This window comes from Scylla paramamosain, unplaced genomic scaffold (genome assembly GCF_035594125.1).
Source record: "Scylla paramamosain isolate STU-SP2022 unplaced genomic scaffold, ASM3559412v1 Contig37, whole genome shotgun sequence".
NCBI lineage: Eukaryota > Metazoa > Arthropoda > Malacostraca > Decapoda > Portunidae > Scylla > Scylla paramamosain.
This window is the reverse complement of record NW_026973702.1, coordinates 697,501-717,469: the sequence shown is the minus strand read 5'-3', so window position 1 is coordinate 717,469 and position 19,969 is coordinate 697,501. Positions and strand designations below refer to the sequence as shown.

The 19,969-nt window shown below is 44.7% G+C and overlaps 5 protein-coding genes across 6 annotated transcripts in view; 1 reads left to right on the top strand and 4 right to left on the bottom strand.

The window, feature by feature from the left end:
• Nucleotides 1–19,969, top strand: part of LOC135097952 (uncharacterized) — a 152,321-nt gene that overhangs the window by 51,916 nt on the left and 80,436 nt on the right. The window lies entirely within an intron of this gene.
• On the bottom strand, nt 9,709–11,302 carry LOC135097934 (uncharacterized). The gene is made up of 2 exons (XM_064000062.1): nt 10,225–11,302; nt 9,709–9,813 (listed from the first exon to the last, which is right to left on the bottom strand). Exons 1-2 carry the CDS (start codon nt 11,300–11,302, stop codon nt 9,794–9,796), a joined length of 1,098 nt encoding a protein of 365 aa, XP_063856132.1. The 3' UTR covers nt 9,709–9,793.
• LOC135097933 (uncharacterized) lies at nt 10,095–14,219 on the bottom strand. Its single transcript, XM_064000061.1, has 2 exons — nt 13,048–14,219; nt 10,095–10,343 (listed from the first exon to the last, which is right to left on the bottom strand). The coding sequence occupies exon 1, from the start codon at nt 14,217–14,219 to the stop codon at nt 13,059–13,061; it is 1,161 nt and encodes a 386-aa protein (XP_063856131.1). The 3' UTR covers nt 10,095–10,343; nt 13,048–13,058.
• On the bottom strand, nt 15,192–16,785 carry LOC135097932 (uncharacterized). Its single transcript, XM_064000060.1, has 2 exons — nt 15,708–16,785; nt 15,192–15,296 (listed from the first exon to the last, which is right to left on the bottom strand). The coding sequence occupies exons 1-2, from the start codon at nt 16,783–16,785 to the stop codon at nt 15,277–15,279; spliced, it is 1,098 nt and encodes a 365-aa protein (XP_063856130.1). The 3' UTR covers nt 15,192–15,276.
• LOC135097931 (uncharacterized) lies at nt 15,578–19,702 on the bottom strand. The gene is made up of 2 exons (XM_064000059.1): nt 18,531–19,702; nt 15,578–15,826 (listed from the first exon to the last, which is right to left on the bottom strand). Exon 1 carries the CDS (start codon nt 19,700–19,702, stop codon nt 18,542–18,544), a length of 1,161 nt encoding a protein of 386 aa, XP_063856129.1. The 3' UTR covers nt 15,578–15,826; nt 18,531–18,541.

The following is a 19,969-nucleotide window of genomic DNA, read 5'->3' as shown; positions in this document are numbered from 1 at the left end:
CTTACTGGGAACCTGGTTCGTCAGAGGGTATGGTATACCTTTGCGCCCCCTTCTTGGAGCGCTCAGCAGCTTGGAGCTAAAGACTTCGGCACCCACCAGGCGCACCAATCAGAGGCCTCGATTCTAGAATGTGATAAGGTCTTTTAGCCAATCAGATACAAGAATGAAACAAAATATAGAATTATGATTATTTTTCATTAGCGGCAGTGATGCACTTTTCAATGAATTATGCTGAATCACTGCAATGAAGACTCTCTTCAAAAGCATAGAAGTAATACATTTATTTGATTTAGTATATTTAATTCTCTAAATATTAATTCTATCAGTCACTTATCTGTGTTATTTGGCTCACACTTCATACATCAGCAGCTGTGCACTAATATCGCACTAACATTTGGCGCCACCACGGTCTGTCAGCCATTTAGAGCCGTGGAAAACCTCGCCAACAATGCCCATTCACACAACGTAACTGACGTGTAGTTTTGGCTCAGCTAAAATGACTTCCACTGCCACATTCTCGTGTCACTGTGCCGAGGAGAGCAAGTTCAGTCCCGCGCTTACAATGCCAAGGGTAGAACTCGAGCCGTGACCCTTACGTGCATCAGTGAGGAAGCAGGAAGAGCAGGAGGGGGATCATTATGAGCTGAGGACACAGTATGTTTGGCTTGTGTGCGTTTTAAGCCATTATTATCTAAGTTATGAGATTTTCTTAACGAATGAGTTGGTGCAAGTAGTGTCCCCATACCTGGCGGGCAGTACCTCTCGCCCAAGAGAACATTCCTTTCATTGTCTGTGTAACTTAACGTTGTTGTGGCGTGAGCAGACGCATGTTAATGGGAGGTCATTGAACTGGAGAGGGGGGAAGACGTTTGATGAAAGGAGTAATACTGTAAGCTAGTTTCCACAAGTGTCGCATGTGCTTGAATCATTCTTTGTTGTGCAGTGTTTTTGAGACATAAATGTTAATTTGGCGCGCTCAAAAACACGCGAAAATTTGACTACTGGGGCAGAATGATGGCTCCGGGAGGCCGAAAACTGCAGACGGCTCTCTCTCTCTCTCTCTCTCTCTCTCTCTCTCTCTCTCTCTCTCTCTCTCTCTCTCTCTCTCTCTCTCTCTCTCTCTCTCTCTCTCTGTCTGTCTCATTTTCCAGGAGGGGCACCTGACAAGGGCAACAAAATTACGAAGAAAAATGTCCCCTGAAGTGCCGGTCCCTAAACAGAGTCGGAAACGATCGTCAACAATTGTGGGAGGAGTGTCTTGAAGCTTCCCTCTTGAGAGAGTCCATAGAGTGTTGATAAGCGTTCACAGTGTAAGATGGCGACTTTGGCTTGTGTTGATGAGGGGAGTAACAGTCTTCAGAGCTTTGTTCTTTATATACAATATGTACACAAAGACGGGGAAGGAAAACATGTCTCTGAGTGGTTACCAATTTTTGGGGACAGCACTTTATCTATTTCTATTTTTTTTTTTTTAAACTATACATGGAAAAAAATGAAGGAAGTGATGATATTGCGTGGCTTATCATAAAGATTGTTTTGATAAAGATTGTTTTATTAGGGGTAGGGAAAGGGAGAGGGAGAGGGAGGAGGGATGGTGCGAAACATTTTAAAGGACTAGTCTGTATACACGAGAGCAAAAATTAATGCAAAGGAAGAACAAACAACAGCAGATTTTGTGTCCCTTCCGTGGCTGTTTGTGATAAGGAGTAGTAGTAGTAGTAGTAGTAGTAGTAGTAGTAGTAGTAGTAGTAGTAGTAGTAGTAGTGGAGGTAGATGTGGCTGTGAATGTTCTTGGATTTTTAGAGAGAGAGAGAGAGAGAGAGAGAGAGAGAGAGAGAGAGAGAGAGAGAGAGAGAGAGAGAGAGAGAGAGAGAGAGATGAATTAATTGTGAAGGTTAAGGGAGTGATGGGGCGAAGAGAAGGTCAGGAAAAAGCCAAGAGATAGGGAAGGAAGGAAGAAAGTGGATGTAGGTGATGGGGAAGCATATGGAGTGGTGGAAGTGAAAAGATGTGTGGATGGAATGTGAGAGGAGAGAAGGGGAGAAGAGAAACTGTTAAGGGGAGGGGGAAGGGGATAAAGAGGGAGAAAAAGGCGGGATGGGTGAGTGGGGAGGAAAAAGAGGAGTAGTATGAGTGGTAAAGAGAACAGTGAAAGGAAATGGGGATAGAAGAGGAGTGAGAGTGAGTGGGGAGAGGAAGGGGAGTTAGGAGTGGGCGTTAGTGGGGAGGGAAGGGGAGTAGGTGATAGTGGGAAATGGGAGTAGATAGGAAAGGCGAGGCGGGGAGTTATCGCTGCCATTGCAGAGAAGATGGGTGTCTCCTTTACTCCCCTACCCCCCAATCCTCTCTGCTCCTCCTTCCCTCCCCACCTCCCCTTCCCCCCCTCCTCACCTCCTTTGCACGTAAATGATAACACAGAATTATCATCAATCTTCGCTCAAGCACCAGGCGATATTCACTTGTTTTATCCTGCCGCCTTTATTTCTCCTCCCCTCTCCTCCCAACCCCTCTGTAATCCCCCATACGCCACTCCCCCCCGTCTCTGTCTCTTATTTGTTTATCTACAGCACTTCAACTCTTTCTGTCTGTAAACTGCTATTAGTAGAAATAATGAAGGAAGTGATGATATGGCGTGGCTTGACTTCGTTGTTGTGATGATTGGACACAAAAACAAGTTGAAAAAGAGAAGTTGAAAAAAAATACGTTGAAGAAAATGAGATGAAGAAGAAAAAAAGGAAAGAAGTTCAAGAAAATAAGTAACCGTTGTGTGTTGATAAATGTCTCTCATATCTGAAGACTAGCAACATTTTTGTAAATGAAGTTGATTGTCTATTATTGACAGTATAACAGAAAGCACACACACACACACACACACACACACACACACACACACACACACACACACACACACACACACACACACACACACACACACACACACTGAAACAGATTCTTTTCCAGCATTTTTCAGAACACTGTACAGTCCTTAATCCAGATTATTTTCTTAATCTGTCATCCTTAATCCACAATGCTTTCTTAATCTAACATCCTTAATCTCAATTTCCTTAATCTGTTATTCTTAATCCATACTATTTTCTTAATCTATTATCCTTAATCTAGACTATTGTCTTAATCTACTTTCTTAAATTTAGACTATTTAATTAATGTACTGTTTTTAATTCAGACTAAATTCTTAATTTACTATCCTTAATCCAGACTATTTCTTTAATCTACTATCTTTAATCCAGACTATTTTATTCATCTAATATCCTTTATCTTAATTTACTTAATCTAGTATCCTTATTTTTAATTTCTTAGTGTAATATCATTTTTCCATGGTATTTTCTTAACGAATATCTTTAATCCAGATTATTATTTTTTGTTTATATACGGTTAATAATTTTAATTTTCTTAATTTATCCTCCCCATCTGGGGAGAGGACCATAAATGTCCCCAGGTCGGACTGCCTTTCTGTCGACGACCCTAAGTGTCTTGACACCCCCCCCTCAATTTTTTCTTCATTAACACCTGCAACATTCGCGGTCTAAGATCTAATTTTCAATCTGTAGAACACCACCTCTCCTCTTCTAAACCTCATCTTCTTTTCCTCACTGAAACTCAGGTGTCTGAGGCAACTGACAGTAGCCCCTTTTCTGTTCCCTCCTACTTTCTCTATCCTCATTTTCGATCCAAAGCTGGATGCTGCGTTTATGTGCGCAATGACTTAACCTGCTCTCGTGCCCACGCTCTTGAATCTTCCGAGTTTTCCACCATCTGGCTACGACTACAGAGTCACTCTCAAACTAAATTTATCTGTGCTGTATACCTCTCACCTAACTCCTCTGACAGTAAGAAATTCTTTGACTACTTAACTTCCAAAGTGGAGCACATTCTGACCCTCTTCCCTTTGCAGAGATCTCCATTCTTGGAGACTTCAATGTTCACCACCAGCTTTGGCTTTCCTCTCCCTTCACTGACCATCCTGGTGAACTAGCCTACAACTTTGCTATCCTCCACGACCTAGAGCAATTGGTGCAACACCCTACTCGTATTCCTGACCGTCTTGGAGATACGCCAACATTCTTGACCTTTTCCTGACATGTTATCCTTCTACTTATGCTGTTGCTGTCACCCTTTCTTCTCCGATGGGCTCCTCTGATCACTTTCTCATATCTTTATCTTGTTCTATCGCTCCAATCCCTCCTCAGGATCCCCCCTAAGCGAAGGTGCCTCTGGCGTTTTGCCTTTTTTTATTTTATTTTTTTTGATAGAGACTGGCACAAAGCTTTAATTTCCAAACTACCCTCCTATGGCTTCTCTCCTTCTCTCTGGAACTTCATCTCAAGTTTCCTTTCTGACCGTTCTATTGCTGCTGTGGTAGACGGTCACTGTTCTTCTCCTAAATCTATTGACAGTGGTGTTCCTCAGGGTTCTGTCCTATCACCCACCCTCTTCTTATTATTCATTAATGATCTTCTAAACCAAACTTCTTGTCCTATCCAATCCTACGCTGATGATACCACCCTGCATTTTTCCACGTCTTTTCATAGACGTCCAACCCTTCAGGAGGTAAAGATTTCACGCAGGGAAGCCACAGAACGCTTGACTTCTGATCTTTCTAAAATTTCTGATTGGGGCAGAGCAAACTTGGTATTGTTCAATGCCTCAAAAACTCAAGTCCTCCATCTATCAACTCGACACAACCTTCCAGACAACTATCCCCTCTTCTTCAGTGACACTCAACTGTCCTCCTCTTCTACAGTGAACATCCTTAGTCTGTCCTTTACTTATAATCTGAACTGGAAACTTCACATCTCATCTCTACCTAAAACAGCTTCTATGAAGTTAAGCGTTCTGAGACGTCTCCGCCAGTTTTTCTCACCCCCCCCGGCTGCTAACTCTGTGCAAGGGCCTTATCCGTCCATGTATGGAGTATGCTTCACATGTCTGAGGGGGTTCCACTCATACTGATCTTCTAGACAGGGTGGAATCAAAAGCTTTTCGTCTCATCAACTCCTCTCCTCTAACTGACTGTCTTCAGCCCCTCTCTCACCGCCGCAATGTTGCATATCTAGCTGTCTTCTACCGCTATTTTCATGCTAACTGCTCTTCTGATCTTGCTAACTGCATGCCCCCCTCCTCCCGCGGCCTCGCTGCACAAGACTTTCTTCTTTTTCTCACCCCTATTCTGTCCACCTCTCTAACGCAAAAGTTAACCATTACTCTCAATCATTCATCCCTTTCTCTGATAAACTCTGGAACTCCCTGCCTGCTTCTGTATTTCCACCTTCCTATGACTTGAATTCCTTCAAGAGGAAGGTTTCAAGACACTTGTTCATCAATTTTTGACCACTGCTTTGACCCTTTTATGGGACTGGCATTCAGTGGGCATTTTTTTATTGATTTTTGTTGCCCTTGGCCTTCCAAGGACACTGTTGCCAGTGTCCTTCCTTCATTAACACACACACACACACACACACACACACACACACACACACACACACACACACACACACACACACACACACACACACACACACACACACACGGTGAAAGAAACTGAGAATAAAAAACAAACATAAAACAGACGGCAAATAGACACAAGAAACAATAAATCAGGTAACAAAGGAACGAAGTAAAAGCAATTATTTACAAAAAACTCCACGAGAACACTTGACTGGCTGGAGAAGAGAAGGACGTGAAATAGTAAACAATGGCGGCTAATGAGCAACGATGCCAGACACACAGACAGACAGACACACAGACAGACACACACACAGACAGACACACAGACAGAGGGCGACGAAATAACACATAATAGCAAGAACACACTTCCAAAAAAACATTGCTAAGGTATATAGAAAAAAAAAAAAGGTGTAGGGAAAATTAACTTGAAATCTCATCGGAAAGTAAATTTTGCAAAGAGGAGAGGAAATGACTCGTAGTCTGCACCAAGGGAAGGGACCAATGTGTCAAGGAAAATTAATAGGAGGAGGAGGAGGAGGAGGAGGAGAAGGAGGAGGAAAGAGATGAGATAGGACGATAATAATGATAATAGTTTAAGAATGATGAAAGAGCGCCAATCATTTCCACTCCAATAGAGATAATAACATGTTCCTTAACACACACACACACACACACACACACACACACACACACACACACACACACACAGAGAGAGAGAGAGAGAGAGAGAGAGAGAGAGAGAGAGAGAGAGAGAGAGAGAGAGAGAGAGAGAGAGAGAGAGAATCGCCACATCAGTTCTATAACACTGCTATACTTCGTCAAAATTTATGGAAACCCTCCTCCTCCTCCTCCTCCTCCTCCTCCTCCTCCTCCTCCTCCTCCTCTATTTGTATTGAGAGTTGGTTGTCAGTTTCCCCATGGTCCACTGTACATGTTCCCCGGTGCGTCCAATACAGTGTGTTTTGAAATGGAGTGGTAGGTGGAGAGGAGCCTCCTGCTGTATTACCCTTCATGCTTCCTTCTCCTTGTGCTGAGAGAGATGGACCGTCAATGGAATGTTACCGTTAATATATATATATGACCAGTTATATTATTGTCATCCTCTTCGTCTTCCTCCTCCCCTTCCTCTTTCTCTTCCTTCTTCTCTTGTTCCTCCTGCATGTGTGAAGGGGTGACCTGACCTGACCTCCTCTTCCACCCCTTTCTGCCTTCCTTAGGTGACCTATCTGCCGCAGTGCCTAGCCGTCAGGTCATTCTGTGTGTGTGTGTGTGTGTGTGTGTGTGTGTGTGTGTGTGTGTGTGTGTGTGTGTCTTTTGTTTGTTTGTTTGTTTACTCCTCGTATTCTTCATTTTCTTCTTCTTCTTCTTCTTCTTTGCTATCGTCATTATCATCGTTTTCTTCCTTTTCTTCTCCTTTGTTGTTTTTGTTGTTGTTGTTGTTGTTGTTGTTGTTGTTGTTGTTTTTCCTGTTTCCTTCCCTTTTCTCCTCCTCCTCCTCCTCCTCCTCCTCCTCCTCCTCCTCCTCCTGGTGTCCTGGCGTCAGTTGGTGTTCATTAAGCAAGAGAGAATCATGCATTAATTCTTTCGTGTCCTGCATGCACGCCTCCCTCTCTCCCCTCTCCCTCTCCTCACTCTCTCTCACCTCTCCCACTCCCTCTTCCCTCCTCCCTTTCTCTTCACTTCCTCTATTCTCTCTTTTGCACTTTTTTTTTATATTCTGCCCTCGATTCATTTGTCTTCCTGTTTCCTTTCCATTCTTCATCTAAAACTCATTCTTTTCTGTTAGTCTTTGCGTTTTCTCTGTCTCCATCTTCACTTTTCTTCCTTTCCTTTCTTTTCGTTCATTTGTTATTTCAGTCTTTTTCTTTTTTTTACTTTTTTGTTTCTGCTTTCTTCCTTATTTTCTTTATTTTTCTATCTGCCTTTCATTTTCTTACTTTCTTTCTTTCCTTTGTTTTTGGTGTGTGTCTGTTTCCTCTCCCTCTTCGTTACGTGCTTCTCTCTTTCACACCTATACATTTGCTGCCTTCTCGTCTCCCTCTCCTGCTCCTTTCACCGCCTCCAGTTTCCTCGTCTGTCTCTTTCCTTCCCTTCATTCGTCCATCTTCCTTACTTACGCACGCTCCTCGAAATTATCTTTTTCTTCCCTGTTCATTGTTTCCCTCACCTCTTTTCTCTCGTTTTGCTTTTCATGTGTCCTTTTCCTTTCTCTTTTACGTATCACTTACTCCTTTCATCATTCGTCTTCCGTTTCTTTTTTTTTCCTTTCCTTCATCCACGTCCCTTCCTTTCTATATTCTTCCATGCCTCTTTTCCTTTTTCCTTCTTCCTGCCCATGTCATGTTTTCCTTCCCTTTCTTCCTTCCATGTCCTTCCTTCTTCTTAGTCTTCTTCATTTCTATTTTCCTCTCACCCTTTCTCCTTCCTGTCTCTTTTCCTATCTTTGCCATTTCTCTCTCTCTCTCTCTCTCTCTCTCTCTCTCTCTCTCTCTCTCTCTCTCTCTCTCTCTCTCTCTCTCTCTCTCTCTCTCTCTCTCTCTCTCTCTCTCTCCTCTTCACTCCTCTCCTCTCCTCTCCTCTCCTCTCCTTCCCTTCCCATCCCTTCCCTAAGCCCCTCCCACGTGCAGTCTCGGCGCCAACTCTCTCTTTGTTAGCTCATAAGTTAGAGAAAGCCTTAAGTGAGTGGCTGCGAGGTCCCTTTAGGGCACTCAAGTATATTACAAAGAGCGCTACGTCTGTGTGTAATATCTGTCGGTCTGCCTGTCTGTCTCACGTTTCCACGGTCTTGTGATCGAAGTTGGGGATTAAGTAAACTTAATTCAACGAGAAATGGTCGGAGTAGAGAATATTTGAGTCTGACTAAAGTTAACGGAGAGAATTTTTTTTGTAGTTAGAAATAATAGGTAAATAAAAACAATAAAAATAGTGATAATAGATAATTTTGTATTCCTTACTTAGTCTTCTGTTTTTATGTCTTCGTGACTGTCCTTTTTTTTTCTTTTTTTTTGCCGTCAATCGCTCATGCATATAGAAATTGTCATAGAAACAGTAACAAAGAACGAAAAAAAAAAGAAGAAGAAGAAATAAAACTTAGAATAGATGATCAACTTCCGAATCCTTCAATATTCACTCACATTGTCTTCATAATTATCCTTTTTTTTTTTTCTGGGCGCGTGTTTCCTTCTCTCCTTAAGGTATAATTTAGCCGTCCCCTTCCTGAGCCATGTATCCTTCCCACCCTTCTCCCTTCCCATTGCATTTCTTTCTGACAGCTCATTAATTACTGTCTATTTTTAGCTTATATTTCCTAGGCAGTGTTTAGCAGCCCTGTCAGACCACCACTTACACCCACCATCAGCTTGCACCCTCACCTCGCACATCTGTCACCAAGCATTCGCCTCTCATCACCAACTCATCCATACTTCCTCGGGTGTTTATACTGATTCCTTACTCGTATAAATGAATTGATAGGTACATACATACATACATACATAGATGGACAGATAGATAAACTGATAGGTAGATGGCTAAACAAACGTATAAGTAGACAGACAGATAGATGGACGGTTAGACAGGTAGATAGATAAATTGACTGATGGATAGATGGCTAAACAGACAGACAGATAGATAGACAGACAGACATAGTTAGACGGCTAGACAGACATAGACAAACAGATAAAATAGATTGTTAGACAGACAGACAGACAGATTATTGGCCACGGCTTTAATTATAAACTAGTACATAACAATTTATCTTATATCACGAACGAAGGAGGTTGGCAAAAGTTCAAAATCTTTACAGACTTAGTCCAGACACCCACTCATGTAGTCACGTCCACGAGTCGAGTAGCACAACACACTCAGTGCCACTGTTTAGTATTTATTCTCAGTCTTGTATCTTCTAATCTGCTGAGTCTCCTGCTGAAACTGGACAACTGAAAGAGAGACGAGAGGTTCACGAAGATAAAAAAAAAAAAAAAGTACATGAAGACGGAATGAGGGTAAAAAAAAAAAAAAGTAAGGAAGAAGAAAGAGAAATAGAGAACACAGCAATAGCCAGTACTAGGGAAGGTTGGTCATGACTTCTGACCACTACTGCACCACGCCCTTGTCACACCCACGTACACCACACCTGCCCTCCTCCTCCTCCTACTTAAGTCTGCCCTTGATCCTCTGCCGCTCATTCTCAAAAAGAAGAAAAAAAAAGTATCACATAGTAAGTGTGAGAAAATTGGGAGATTAAACGAATACTTACCAAGTATGATGTTTGATCGTAATTTCACGAACATTTAACTGCGTCACTGAGGTAGTAAACGAGATGCCCGCTTCACCAGCTCCACGTCAGTCCTTCAGAGAATAGGTTTGAGGAAGCAGCCAGAATATTCAAGTTGTAGCTACAACTGAGCTACAAGAGACTAGGGAAGGGAGGGAGGGCGTTTACTACCTCAGTGACGCAGTTAAATGTTCGTGAAATTACGATCAAACATCAATCATACTTGGTAAGTATTCGTTTAATCTCCCAATTTCACTTCACGACTATTTAACTGACGTCACCGGTAGTCAACGAGAACTTTAGAGTGGTTCCTCAAACCTATCAAGCCACTCAAAGGCTAAAGAACAATAATGTGGAAGCATGAACAGCCTTTTATTACCCAATATTCAGTAACAAACCCAAACAAGTACAACAACAGCACGGCTTACAACAATAATGCGCGTGAAGAACTACAAGTTATGAGAGTACAGTTCTGGAAAATTCACCAGCATCAATTATGGGCTTCCTGTAGTACTTCGTGAATGTAGATTCTCTGGTCCAGCCAATAGTAGAGATAATTGTCGACAAAGGGAGCCGCAGGGCCGCCTTACTGGCTGACGCCGACCTGGTAGAATGAGGTGAAAAAATGCCAAGATTAATGCCAGCAGCTCGCATGACATCTTTCGTCCAGCGACGTAATGTGTCCCGTGAAGCCAGTTTGACTGGAGGTCTTGTTGTGAGAAAGAAACCCGTGAGCGAACCCCGCATGTTGTTTGTGCGTTCTAGATAGCTCATCGTTGAGGTGACAACACATAACCTCCTGTCTGGGGGATAGGCTACGAAAACCAATTCTGACAAGTGTGTACCTGGCCTAGAAGTTTTTAGCGGATCACCAATCCTAAAAGAGACCCGACTGTCCGAAACAGTCATGTTCCTAATGTCTAACATATGTAAAGTCTGACCGCGTTGACCAGAGAGGAGCAACATAAGGATTGTTAGCTTCCTTGATAACTGAATCAAGGACAAATCTTTATCGGGCCCAAGACCTATGATGTGATCCAAGATCAAGTGAGGATCCCAGGTCGTACCGTAGCGGGGTAAGGACGGTCTCACCTGAAAGACTGCTTTCATAAACCTTGTAGCTAAGGGATGTTGTCCTGCCGGCTGGCCATTGATACTTGCCACTGCCGAGATGGCCGACCGTAACGTGTTGATGGAGCTGTAAGTCCTACCTGCACCCCTCCTAAATTCGGAAAGGAGGAAATCTAAAAGGTCAGCTGAAGATGGCTGAAAGAGATCAATTTTCCTGCCGAAGCAAAATGACAACCATTTCTTAATATGCGACCCATACTGTACTCTCGTGCTCTCCCTCCAGGAGTGCAGCAGAAATCCGGCAACTTCCGGCGAAAGGCCGCGACTTTGGTACGATTCCCTGATAATACCATCGCTGTCAAGATCAACACTTGAGACCGAGGATGTGTGAGAGTTGGATTTTGTGGCAGCACGAGAGGAAGACGGGGGAGAAGCACAGGAGGTGCCGTTAGCAAGCGGAGGGCTGTCGGGAACCATACTTGAGTCGGCCATAGAGGAAGAATCACCATCACTGTAGCTTCGTCTTCCTGGAGCTTTTGGAGGACCCTTGATATAAAACTGAAAGGTGGGAAAGCATAGAAGTTCTTATTTGACCAAGTCATCGTGAAGGCATTAACATGAATGGCACAGGGATCTGGCTTCCAGGAAACATAAGCAGGTAATTGTGTATTTATGCGAGTGGCAAACAGGTCAACATCAGGTGTGTAATAATAGAGTTGAGAAATGCTTTGGAAAATATGAGGCAGTAACATCCATTCCGCATCCATGTTTTTCAATCGGGATAGTTTGTCTGCCTCTGTATTATGTAGGCCCTGTATATGCTGTGTTGACAAAGTAATACCCCTTGACAGAGCCCATTCAAAAATTTGTTCCACTATCACATGAAGGTAAAGTTTAGTACTGCCACAACGATCTAAACAGGTAAGTGCAGTGACACTGTCAGAACGGAGGCGAATATGAGTACCCCAATTATCCTTGCAAAGAGACTGTAGACCCATGAGAATAGCTTTTAATTCTAAACAGTTGATGTGATCCAGTTCATCATGAGCCCAGTGACCAGCAGTCCTGGCATTCCCCACCACTGCGCCCCAGCCAGTCAGGGAGGCGTCACAAAACAATTCTAGTTGGTGGGGACTGGATCGTAACGACTTTGTTTGTGAATCTATATTATTAATCCACCATTTGATTAACCCCTGAGCATGATTGTCCAAGATAACAGGTGAGTTATAATTCCCATGATGCCGTGCGAGTTCCTTGTTACGAATTATTTCCAAGTACTTATACCTGAGTGGTGCCAACTCCACGGCAGGGTCAGAGGCTACAGCCATACCAATAAAGGAGGAGAGTTCAAGTAAGGATATAACATCTTTGTTCAGTAGAAGTGAACCCTGTGCCTTAATGTGCTTCCTCCTCCTGGGTGTCAGAGTGGCAGTCATGTCTACAGAGTTTAATACCACACCAAGAAACTCAATCTCTTGGGTAGGCTCTAGGACCGATTTGTGAGGATTTACTGTGAGCCCTAAGGAGTCAAAAAGGTGTAGAGCGTAAAGCACATTAGATCCTAAAACGTCAGCAGAGTCAGCAATAAAGATGCAATCATCCAAATAGCATGACACGAAAATTCCCAACTTATGAAGATGCGAGAGGACAGGTTTTAACAATTTAGTGAAAATACGGGGTGCTGAAGTCAAACCCTGTGGAAGGCAAGTAAAGCGGAACGTAGAGTTACGCCAAGTAAATTTAAACCAATTCCTGTCCTCTGGCCTCACATAGACTGAAAAATAAGCGTCTTTGAAGTCAATAGACATGAAATGACAGTTCTGGTGGATTAAAGGTAGCACATCTTTGAGAGTATCCATCTTAAAATGTATATGGTCCACATATTCGTTAAGTTCTTTCAAATTCAGAATGACTCTAGCTGTGCCGTCTCTCTTAATGGTAGGAAAAATGTTAGAAAGAAAACCATGTCCCCCTGGTGCACATAATTCAACTATCCTCTGCTCCAAGAACTTTAGCATGGCAGAGTCCAGCGCTTTTTCATCTGAAAGAGACAAGCTAAGAGGAGCCGGAGGGCTCCCCTGTATGGGGACACGCACAAAAGCTAAAAATTTTCCATGTACCACATCATAGATCCATTTATCCGAGGAAAGAAGGTTCCACTGTAACCTGGCATCAAAGATTTTTCCCCCATGAAAATTATCCGGAGTATTAATCAAGTCCATTAACAAGGGACTTACCAAAGGTACTTTCACTGGTGAGCTCTGTGTCTCGGCATCCCCTTCCCCTGGGGAGGCCTCTGGCCTAAAAAAGACCTTGTTTGGTGACGTGGTCTCGGCTGCTGAGAGTGAGGGCGTGAGGGTAACTGGCGAGGTGAAGCAAATCGTTTTCCAGGAGCTTTGTAAGGGCGGAAGGTGGGCCGCCCAAGTTTCCTGGATTTGTGAATTTCCTCACACTTCTTAATCACATCGAACGGGAATAAATCATCCTTGCCGACCTCACACTCCCAATTGCAGAGCTCTGCCAAGGCAGAATCATTCACATGAGTTCGAGCAACCTCTTTCCGAAGCTGATTGATGTAGTTAACAGCGGAAGTCAGTAGCCTCAGGCTGTTATTAAGACCATCAAGGTAGTAGTTTACAGGCTTGTCTTTCTTATCACCAATATCACTGATGCAACAGGCAATGGGGACCAACGCCTTGGTCAACAGTTTATTAGTAAGTGACAGCCGAGTGTCAACTAGCTTTCCACCGACGCTCATTGCCTTTGTGATGGCAGAATTAGTCGCTGGGACCTTTAAATTGGGTACATTACTCGGGAGTTTGATCTTATCACATGTAAGCTTCACACCGTCAGAAGAGGGCCGACGTCTCAGACTGGCATTAAGAATGCCAGCCAGGCGGTCAGATAAGGGGTCACCTGTCTCTTCCTCACCCCGGAAGTGGCCAGCAAACTCATCGAGAGCTTTCTGGAAATCCGCATCAACCACCGAATCACCGGTTGACTGTGTAGCGGGGGCAGTAAGCAGATCGAGGTCGTCAAGGGGATCAGCTTCGGGCAGACACCGAGGCGCTTCAGCTGCCTCATCATCAGAATGGGGGAAGGTGAAGTTTGTCTCCACCGACACTGGAGGGACTGCCGGCTGGTCTAATCTTTCAATTAGAGCACCCAAAAGGGTAGAAAGCTTGTCCAAAGTTACTTCACTCGAAGGAGGCACCGCTGTATCGCCGATGTGGCTCGGGCCCGCAGCTGACTGCGGACAGGCGGGAGGTGGTTGAGTACTGGAACTATCCCGGGAGGCCTTCCTCCGCTTGCCATCGCCTTCTAGAAGGTCCTTCTCACGTCGCTTCCCTCCCGAAGCAGGTGAGGGGGGACGCCGAGGCGTTCCTGAGCCCTTTTCCCGTTCCGACATCTCACGTCTAGAAAGAACGGAAAACGGGAAGGAAACACAAGAGCCAACATATACGTCCTTAGATCATATATGTGGAATCACCATACAGCTAACACCCTGCTGTAGCGGGTGAAGGCTTACCAGGCTGACTCCTAAGAGAAAGCCGGTGAACAGAAGCCAGGTGGTCGACGAGCGGAACAGCAGACAGCGTTGAGGTGTGGACTGTGTGGAGACTAGCAGCGAACTGACGTGGAGCTGGTGAAGCGGGCATCTCGTTGACTACCGGTGACGTCAGTTAAATAGTCGTGAAGTGAAATAGTTGTTTTCTGCTTACTACTGCACCACGCCCTTGTCACACCAGCGCACGCCTCACGTACACTCCTCACCACACCCAAGTCTCCCCACGATTCCTTACCGCTCGTTCAGAAAAAGAAAGAGAAAACGCTAACTACACGGGAAACAAGTAATGCAGATTATATACTCGACTTTTTTGACCGCAACAGCACCACGTCCTTGTCACACCCACGTTCTCCACACCATACTCAAGTTTCCCCTCGATTCCTTACGGCTCCTTACCTTTTTTTTCCCCGCACGTGATGGCTGTTTTTAACCAAGTGCCACTGTTTAGTATTTATTCTCAGTCTTGTATCTTCTAATCTGCTGAGTCTCCTGCTGAAACTGGACAACTGAAAGAGAGACGAGAGGTTCACGAAGATAAAAAAAAAAAAAAAGTACATGAAGACGGAATGAGGGTAAAAAAAAAAAAAAGTAAGGAAGAAGAAAGAGAAATAGAGAACACAGCAATAGCCAGTACTAGGGAAGGTTGGTCATGACTTCTGACCACTACTGCACCACGCCCTTGTCACACCCACGTACACCACACCTGCCCTCCTCCTCCTCCTACTTAAGTCTGCCCTTGATCCTCTGCCGCTCATTCTCAAAAAGAAGAAAAAAAAAGTATCACATAGTAAGTGTGAGAAAATTGGGAGATTAAACGAATACTTACCAAGTATGATGTTTGATCGTAATTTCACGAACATTTAACTGCGTCACTGAGGTAGTAAACGAGATGCCCGCTTCACCAGCTCCACGTCAGTCCTTCAGAGAATAGGTTTGAGGAAGCAGCCAGAATATTCAAGTTGTAGCTACAACTGAGCTACAAGAGACTAGGGAAGGGAGGGAGGGCGTTTACTACCTCAGTGACGCAGTTAAATGTTCGTGAAATTACGATCAAACATCAATCATACTTGGTAAGTATTCGTTTAATCTCCCAATTTCACTTCACGACTATTTAACTGACGTCACCGGTAGTCAACGAGAACTTTAGAGTGGTTCCTCAAACCTATCAAGCCACTCAAAGGCTAAAGAACAATAATGTGGAAGCATGAACAGCCTTTTATTACCCAATATTCAGTAACAAACCCAAACAAGTACAACAACAGCACGGCTTACAACAATAATGCGCGTGAAGAACTACAAGTTATGAGAGTACAGTTCTGGAAAATTCACCAGCATCAATTATGGGCTTCCTGTAGTACTTCGTGAATGTAGATTCTCTGGTCCAGCCAATAGTAGAGATAATTGTCGACAAAGGGAGCCGCAGGGCCGCCTTACTGGCTGACGCCGACCTGGTAGAATGAGGTGAAAAAATGCCAAGATTAATGCCAGCAGCTCGCATGACATCTTTCGTCCAGCGACGTAATGTGTCCCGTGAAGCCAGTTTGACTGGAGGTCTTGTTGTGAGAAAGAAACCCGTGAGCGAACCCCGCATGTTGTTTGTGCGTTCTAGATAGCTCATCGTTGAGGTGACAACACATAACCTCCTGTCTGGGGGATAGGCTACGAAAACCAATTCTGACAAGTGTGTACCTGGCCTAGAAGTTTTTAGCGGATCACCAATCCTAAAAGAGACCCGACTGTCCGAAACAGTCATGTTCCTAATGTCTAACATATGTAAAGTCTGACCGCGTTGACCAGAGAGGAGCAACATAAGGATTGTTAGCTTCCTTGATAACTGAATCAAGGACAAATCTTTATCGGGCCCAAGACCTATGATGTGATCCAAGATCAAGTGAGGATCCCAGGTCGTACCGTAGCGGGGTAAGGACGGTCTCACCTGAAAGACTGCTTTCATAAACCTTGTAGCTAAGGGATGTTGTCCTGCCGGCTGGCCATTGATACTTGCCACTGCCGAGATGGCCGACCGTAACGTGTTGATGGAGCTGTAAGTCCTACCTGCACCCCTCCTAAATTCGGAAAGGAGGAAATCTAAAAGGTCAGCTGAAGATGGCTGAAAGAGATCAATTTTCCTGCCGAAGCAAAATGACAACCATTTCTTAATATGCGACCCATACTGTACTCTCGTGCTCTCCCTCCAGGAGTGCAGCAGAAATCCGGCAACTTCCGGCGAAAGGCCGCGACTTTGGTACGATTCCCTGATAATACCATCGCTGTCAAGATCAACACTTGAGACCGAGGATGTGTGAGAGTTGGATTTTGTGGCAGCACGAGAGGAAGACGGGGGAGAAGCACAGGAGGTGCCGTTAGCAAGCGGAGGGCTGTCGGGAACCATACTTGAGTCGGCCATAGAGGAAGAATCACCATCACTGTAGCTTCGTCTTCCTGGAGCTTTTGGAGGACCCTTGATATAAAACTGAAAGGTGGGAAAGCATAGAAGTTCTTATTTGACCAAGTCATCGTGAAGGCATTAACATGAATGGCACAGGGATCTGGCTTCCAGGAAACATAAGCAGGTAATTGTGTATTTATGCGAGTGGCAAACAGGTCAACATCAGGTGTGTAATAATAGAGTTGAGAAATGCTTTGGAAAATATGAGGCAGTAACATCCATTCCGCATCCATGTTTTTCAATCGGGATAGTTTGTCTGCCTCTGTATTATGTAGGCCCTGTATATGCTGTGTTGACAAAGTAATACCCCTTGACAGAGCCCATTCAAAAATTTGTTCCACTATCACATGAAGGTAAAGTTTAGTACTGCCACAACGATCTAAACAGGTAAGTGCAGTGACACTGTCAGAACGGAGGCGAATATGAGTACCCCAATTATCCTTGCAAAGAGACTGTAGACCCATGAGAATAGCTTTTAATTCTAAACAGTTGATGTGATCCAGTTCATCATGAGCCCAGTGACCAGCAGTCCTGGCATTCCCCACCACTGCGCCCCAGCCAGTCAGGGAGGCGTCACAAAACAATTCTAGTTGGTGGGGACTGGATCGTAACGACTTTGTTTGTGAATCTATATTATTAATCCACCATTTGATTAACCCCTGAGCATGATTGTCCAAGATAACAGGTGAGTTATAATTCCCATGATGCCGTGCGAGTTCCTTGTTACGAATTATTTCCAAGTACTTATACCTGAGTGGTGCCAACTCCACGGCAGGGTCAGAGGCTACAGCCATACCAATAAAGGAGGAGAGTTCAAGTAAGGATATAACATCTTTGTTCAGTAGAAGTGAACCCTGTGCCTTAATGTGCTTCCTCCTCCTGGGTGTCAGAGTGGCAGTCATGTCTACAGAGTTTAATACCACACCAAGAAACTCAATCTCTTGGGTAGGCTCTAGGACCGATTTGTGAGGATTTACTGTGAGCCCTAAGGAGTCAAAAAGGTGTAGAGCGTAAAGCACATTAGATCCTAAAACGTCAGCAGAGTCAGCAATAAAGATGCAATCATCCAAATAGCATGACACGAAAATTCCCAACTTATGAAGATGCGAGAGGACAGGTTTTAACAATTTAGTGAAAATACGGGGTGCTGAAGTCAAACCCTGTGGAAGGCAAGTAAAGCGGAACGTAGAGTTACGCCAAGTAAATTTAAACCAATTCCTGTCCTCTGGCCTCACATAGACTGAAAAATAAGCGTCTTTGAAGTCAATAGACATGAAATGACAGTTCTGGTGGATTAAAGGTAGCACATCTTTGAGAGTATCCATCTTAAAATGTATATGGTCCACATATTCGTTAAGTTCTTTCAAATTCAGAATGACTCTAGCTGTGCCGTCTCTCTTAATGGTAGGAAAAATGTTAGAAAGAAAACCATGTCCCCCTGGTGCACATAATTCAACTATCCTCTGCTCCAAGAACTTTAGCATGGCAGAGTCCAGCGCTTTTTCATCTGAAAGAGACAAGCTAAGAGGAGCCGGAGGGCTCCCCTGTATGGGGACACGCACAAAAGCTAAAAATTTTCCATGTACCACATCATAGATCCATTTATCCGAGGAAAGAAGGTTCCACTGTAACCTGGCATCAAAGATTTTTCCCCCATGAAAATTATCCGGAGTATTAATCAAGTCCATTAACAAGGGACTTACCAAAGGTACTTTCACTGGTGAGCTCTGTGTCTCGGCATCCCCTTCCCCTGGGGAGGCCTCTGGCCTAAAAAAGACCTTGTTTGGTGACGTGGTCTCGGCTGCTGAGAGTGAGGGCGTGAGGGTAACTGGCGAGGTGAAGCAAATCGTTTTCCAGGAGCTTTGTAAGGGCGGAAGGTGGGCCGCCCAAGTTTCCTGGATTTGTGAATTTCCTCACACTTCTTAATCACATCGAACGGGAATAAATCATCCTTGCCGACCTCACACTCCCAATTGCAGAGCTCTGCCAAGGCAGAATCATTCACATGAGTTCGAGCAACCTCTTTCCGAAGCTGATTGATGTAGTTAACAGCGGAAGTCAGTAGCCTCAGGCTGTTATTAAGACCATCAAGGTAGTAGTTTACAGGCTTGTCTTTCTTATCACCAATATCACTGATGCAACAGGCAATGGGGACCAACGCCTTGGTCAACAGTTTATTAGTAAGTGACAGCCGAGTGTCAACTAGCTTTCCACCGACGCTCATTGCCTTTGTGATGGCAGAATTAGTCGCTGGGACCTTTAAATTGGGTACATTACTCGGGAGTTTGATCTTATCACATGTAAGCTTCACACCGTCAGAAGAGGGCCGACGTCTCAGACTGGCATTAAGAATGCCAGCCAGGCGGTCAGATAAGGGGTCACCTGTCTCTTCCTCACCCCGGAAGTGGCCAGCAAACTCATCGAGAGCTTTCTGGAAATCCGCATCAACCACCGAATCACCGGTTGACTGTGTAGCGGGGGCAGTAAGCAGATCGAGGTCGTCAAGGGGATCAGCTTCGGGCAGACACCGAGGCGCTTCAGCTGCCTCATCATCAGAATGGGGGAAGGTGAAGTTTGTCTCCACCGACACTGGAGGGACTGCCGGCTGGTCTAATCTTTCAATTAGAGCACCCAAAAGGGTAGAAAGCTTGTCCAAAGTTACTTCACTCGAAGGAGGCACCGCTGTATCGCCGATGTGGCTCGGGCCCGCAGCTGACTGCGGACAGGCGGGAGGTGGTTGAGTACTGGAACTATCCCGGGAGGCCTTCCTCCGCTTGCCATCGCCTTCTAGAAGGTCCTTCTCACGTCGCTTCCCTCCCGAAGCAGGTGAGGGGGGACGCCGAGGCGTTCCTGAGCCCTTTTCCCGTTCCGACATCTCACGTCTAGAAAGAACGGAAAACGGGAAGGAAACACAAGAGCCAACATATACGTCCTTAGATCATATATGTGGAATCACCATACAGCTAACACCCTGCTGTAGCGGGTGAAGGCTTACCAGGCTGACTCCTAAGAGAAAGCCGGTGAACAGAAGCCAGGTGGTCGACGAGCGGAACAGCAGACAGCGTTGAGGTGTGGACTGTGTGGAGACTAGCAGCGAACTGACGTGGAGCTGGTGAAGCGGGCATCTCGTTGACTACCGGTG

What these genes read in the sequence shown, in the direction of transcription:
- LOC135097931 (XM_064000059.1), bottom strand. Translation starts at nt 19,702, where the DNA reads ATGTCGGAACGGGAAAAGGGCTCAGGAACGCCTCGGCGTCCCCCCTCA.
- LOC135097933 (XM_064000061.1), bottom strand. Translation starts at nt 14,219, where the DNA reads ATGTCGGAACGGGAAAAGGGCTCAGGAACGCCTCGGCGTCCCCCCTCA.
- LOC135097934 (XM_064000062.1), bottom strand. Translation starts at nt 11,302, where the DNA reads ATGGCCGACTCAAGTATGGTTCCCGACAGCCCTCCGCTTGCTAACGGC. An exon ending in GAAGCCCATAATTGATGCTG is followed by an intron (nt 9,814 to 10,224) that starts GTGAATTTTCCA and finishes TATTCTCTGAAG; the next exon opens with GACTGACGTGGAGCTGGTGA.
- LOC135097932 (XM_064000060.1), bottom strand. Translation starts at nt 16,785, where the DNA reads ATGGCCGACTCAAGTATGGTTCCCGACAGCCCTCCGCTTGCTAACGGC. An exon ending in GAAGCCCATAATTGATGCTG is followed by an intron (nt 15,297 to 15,707) that starts GTGAATTTTCCA and finishes TATTCTCTGAAG; the next exon opens with GACTGACGTGGAGCTGGTGA.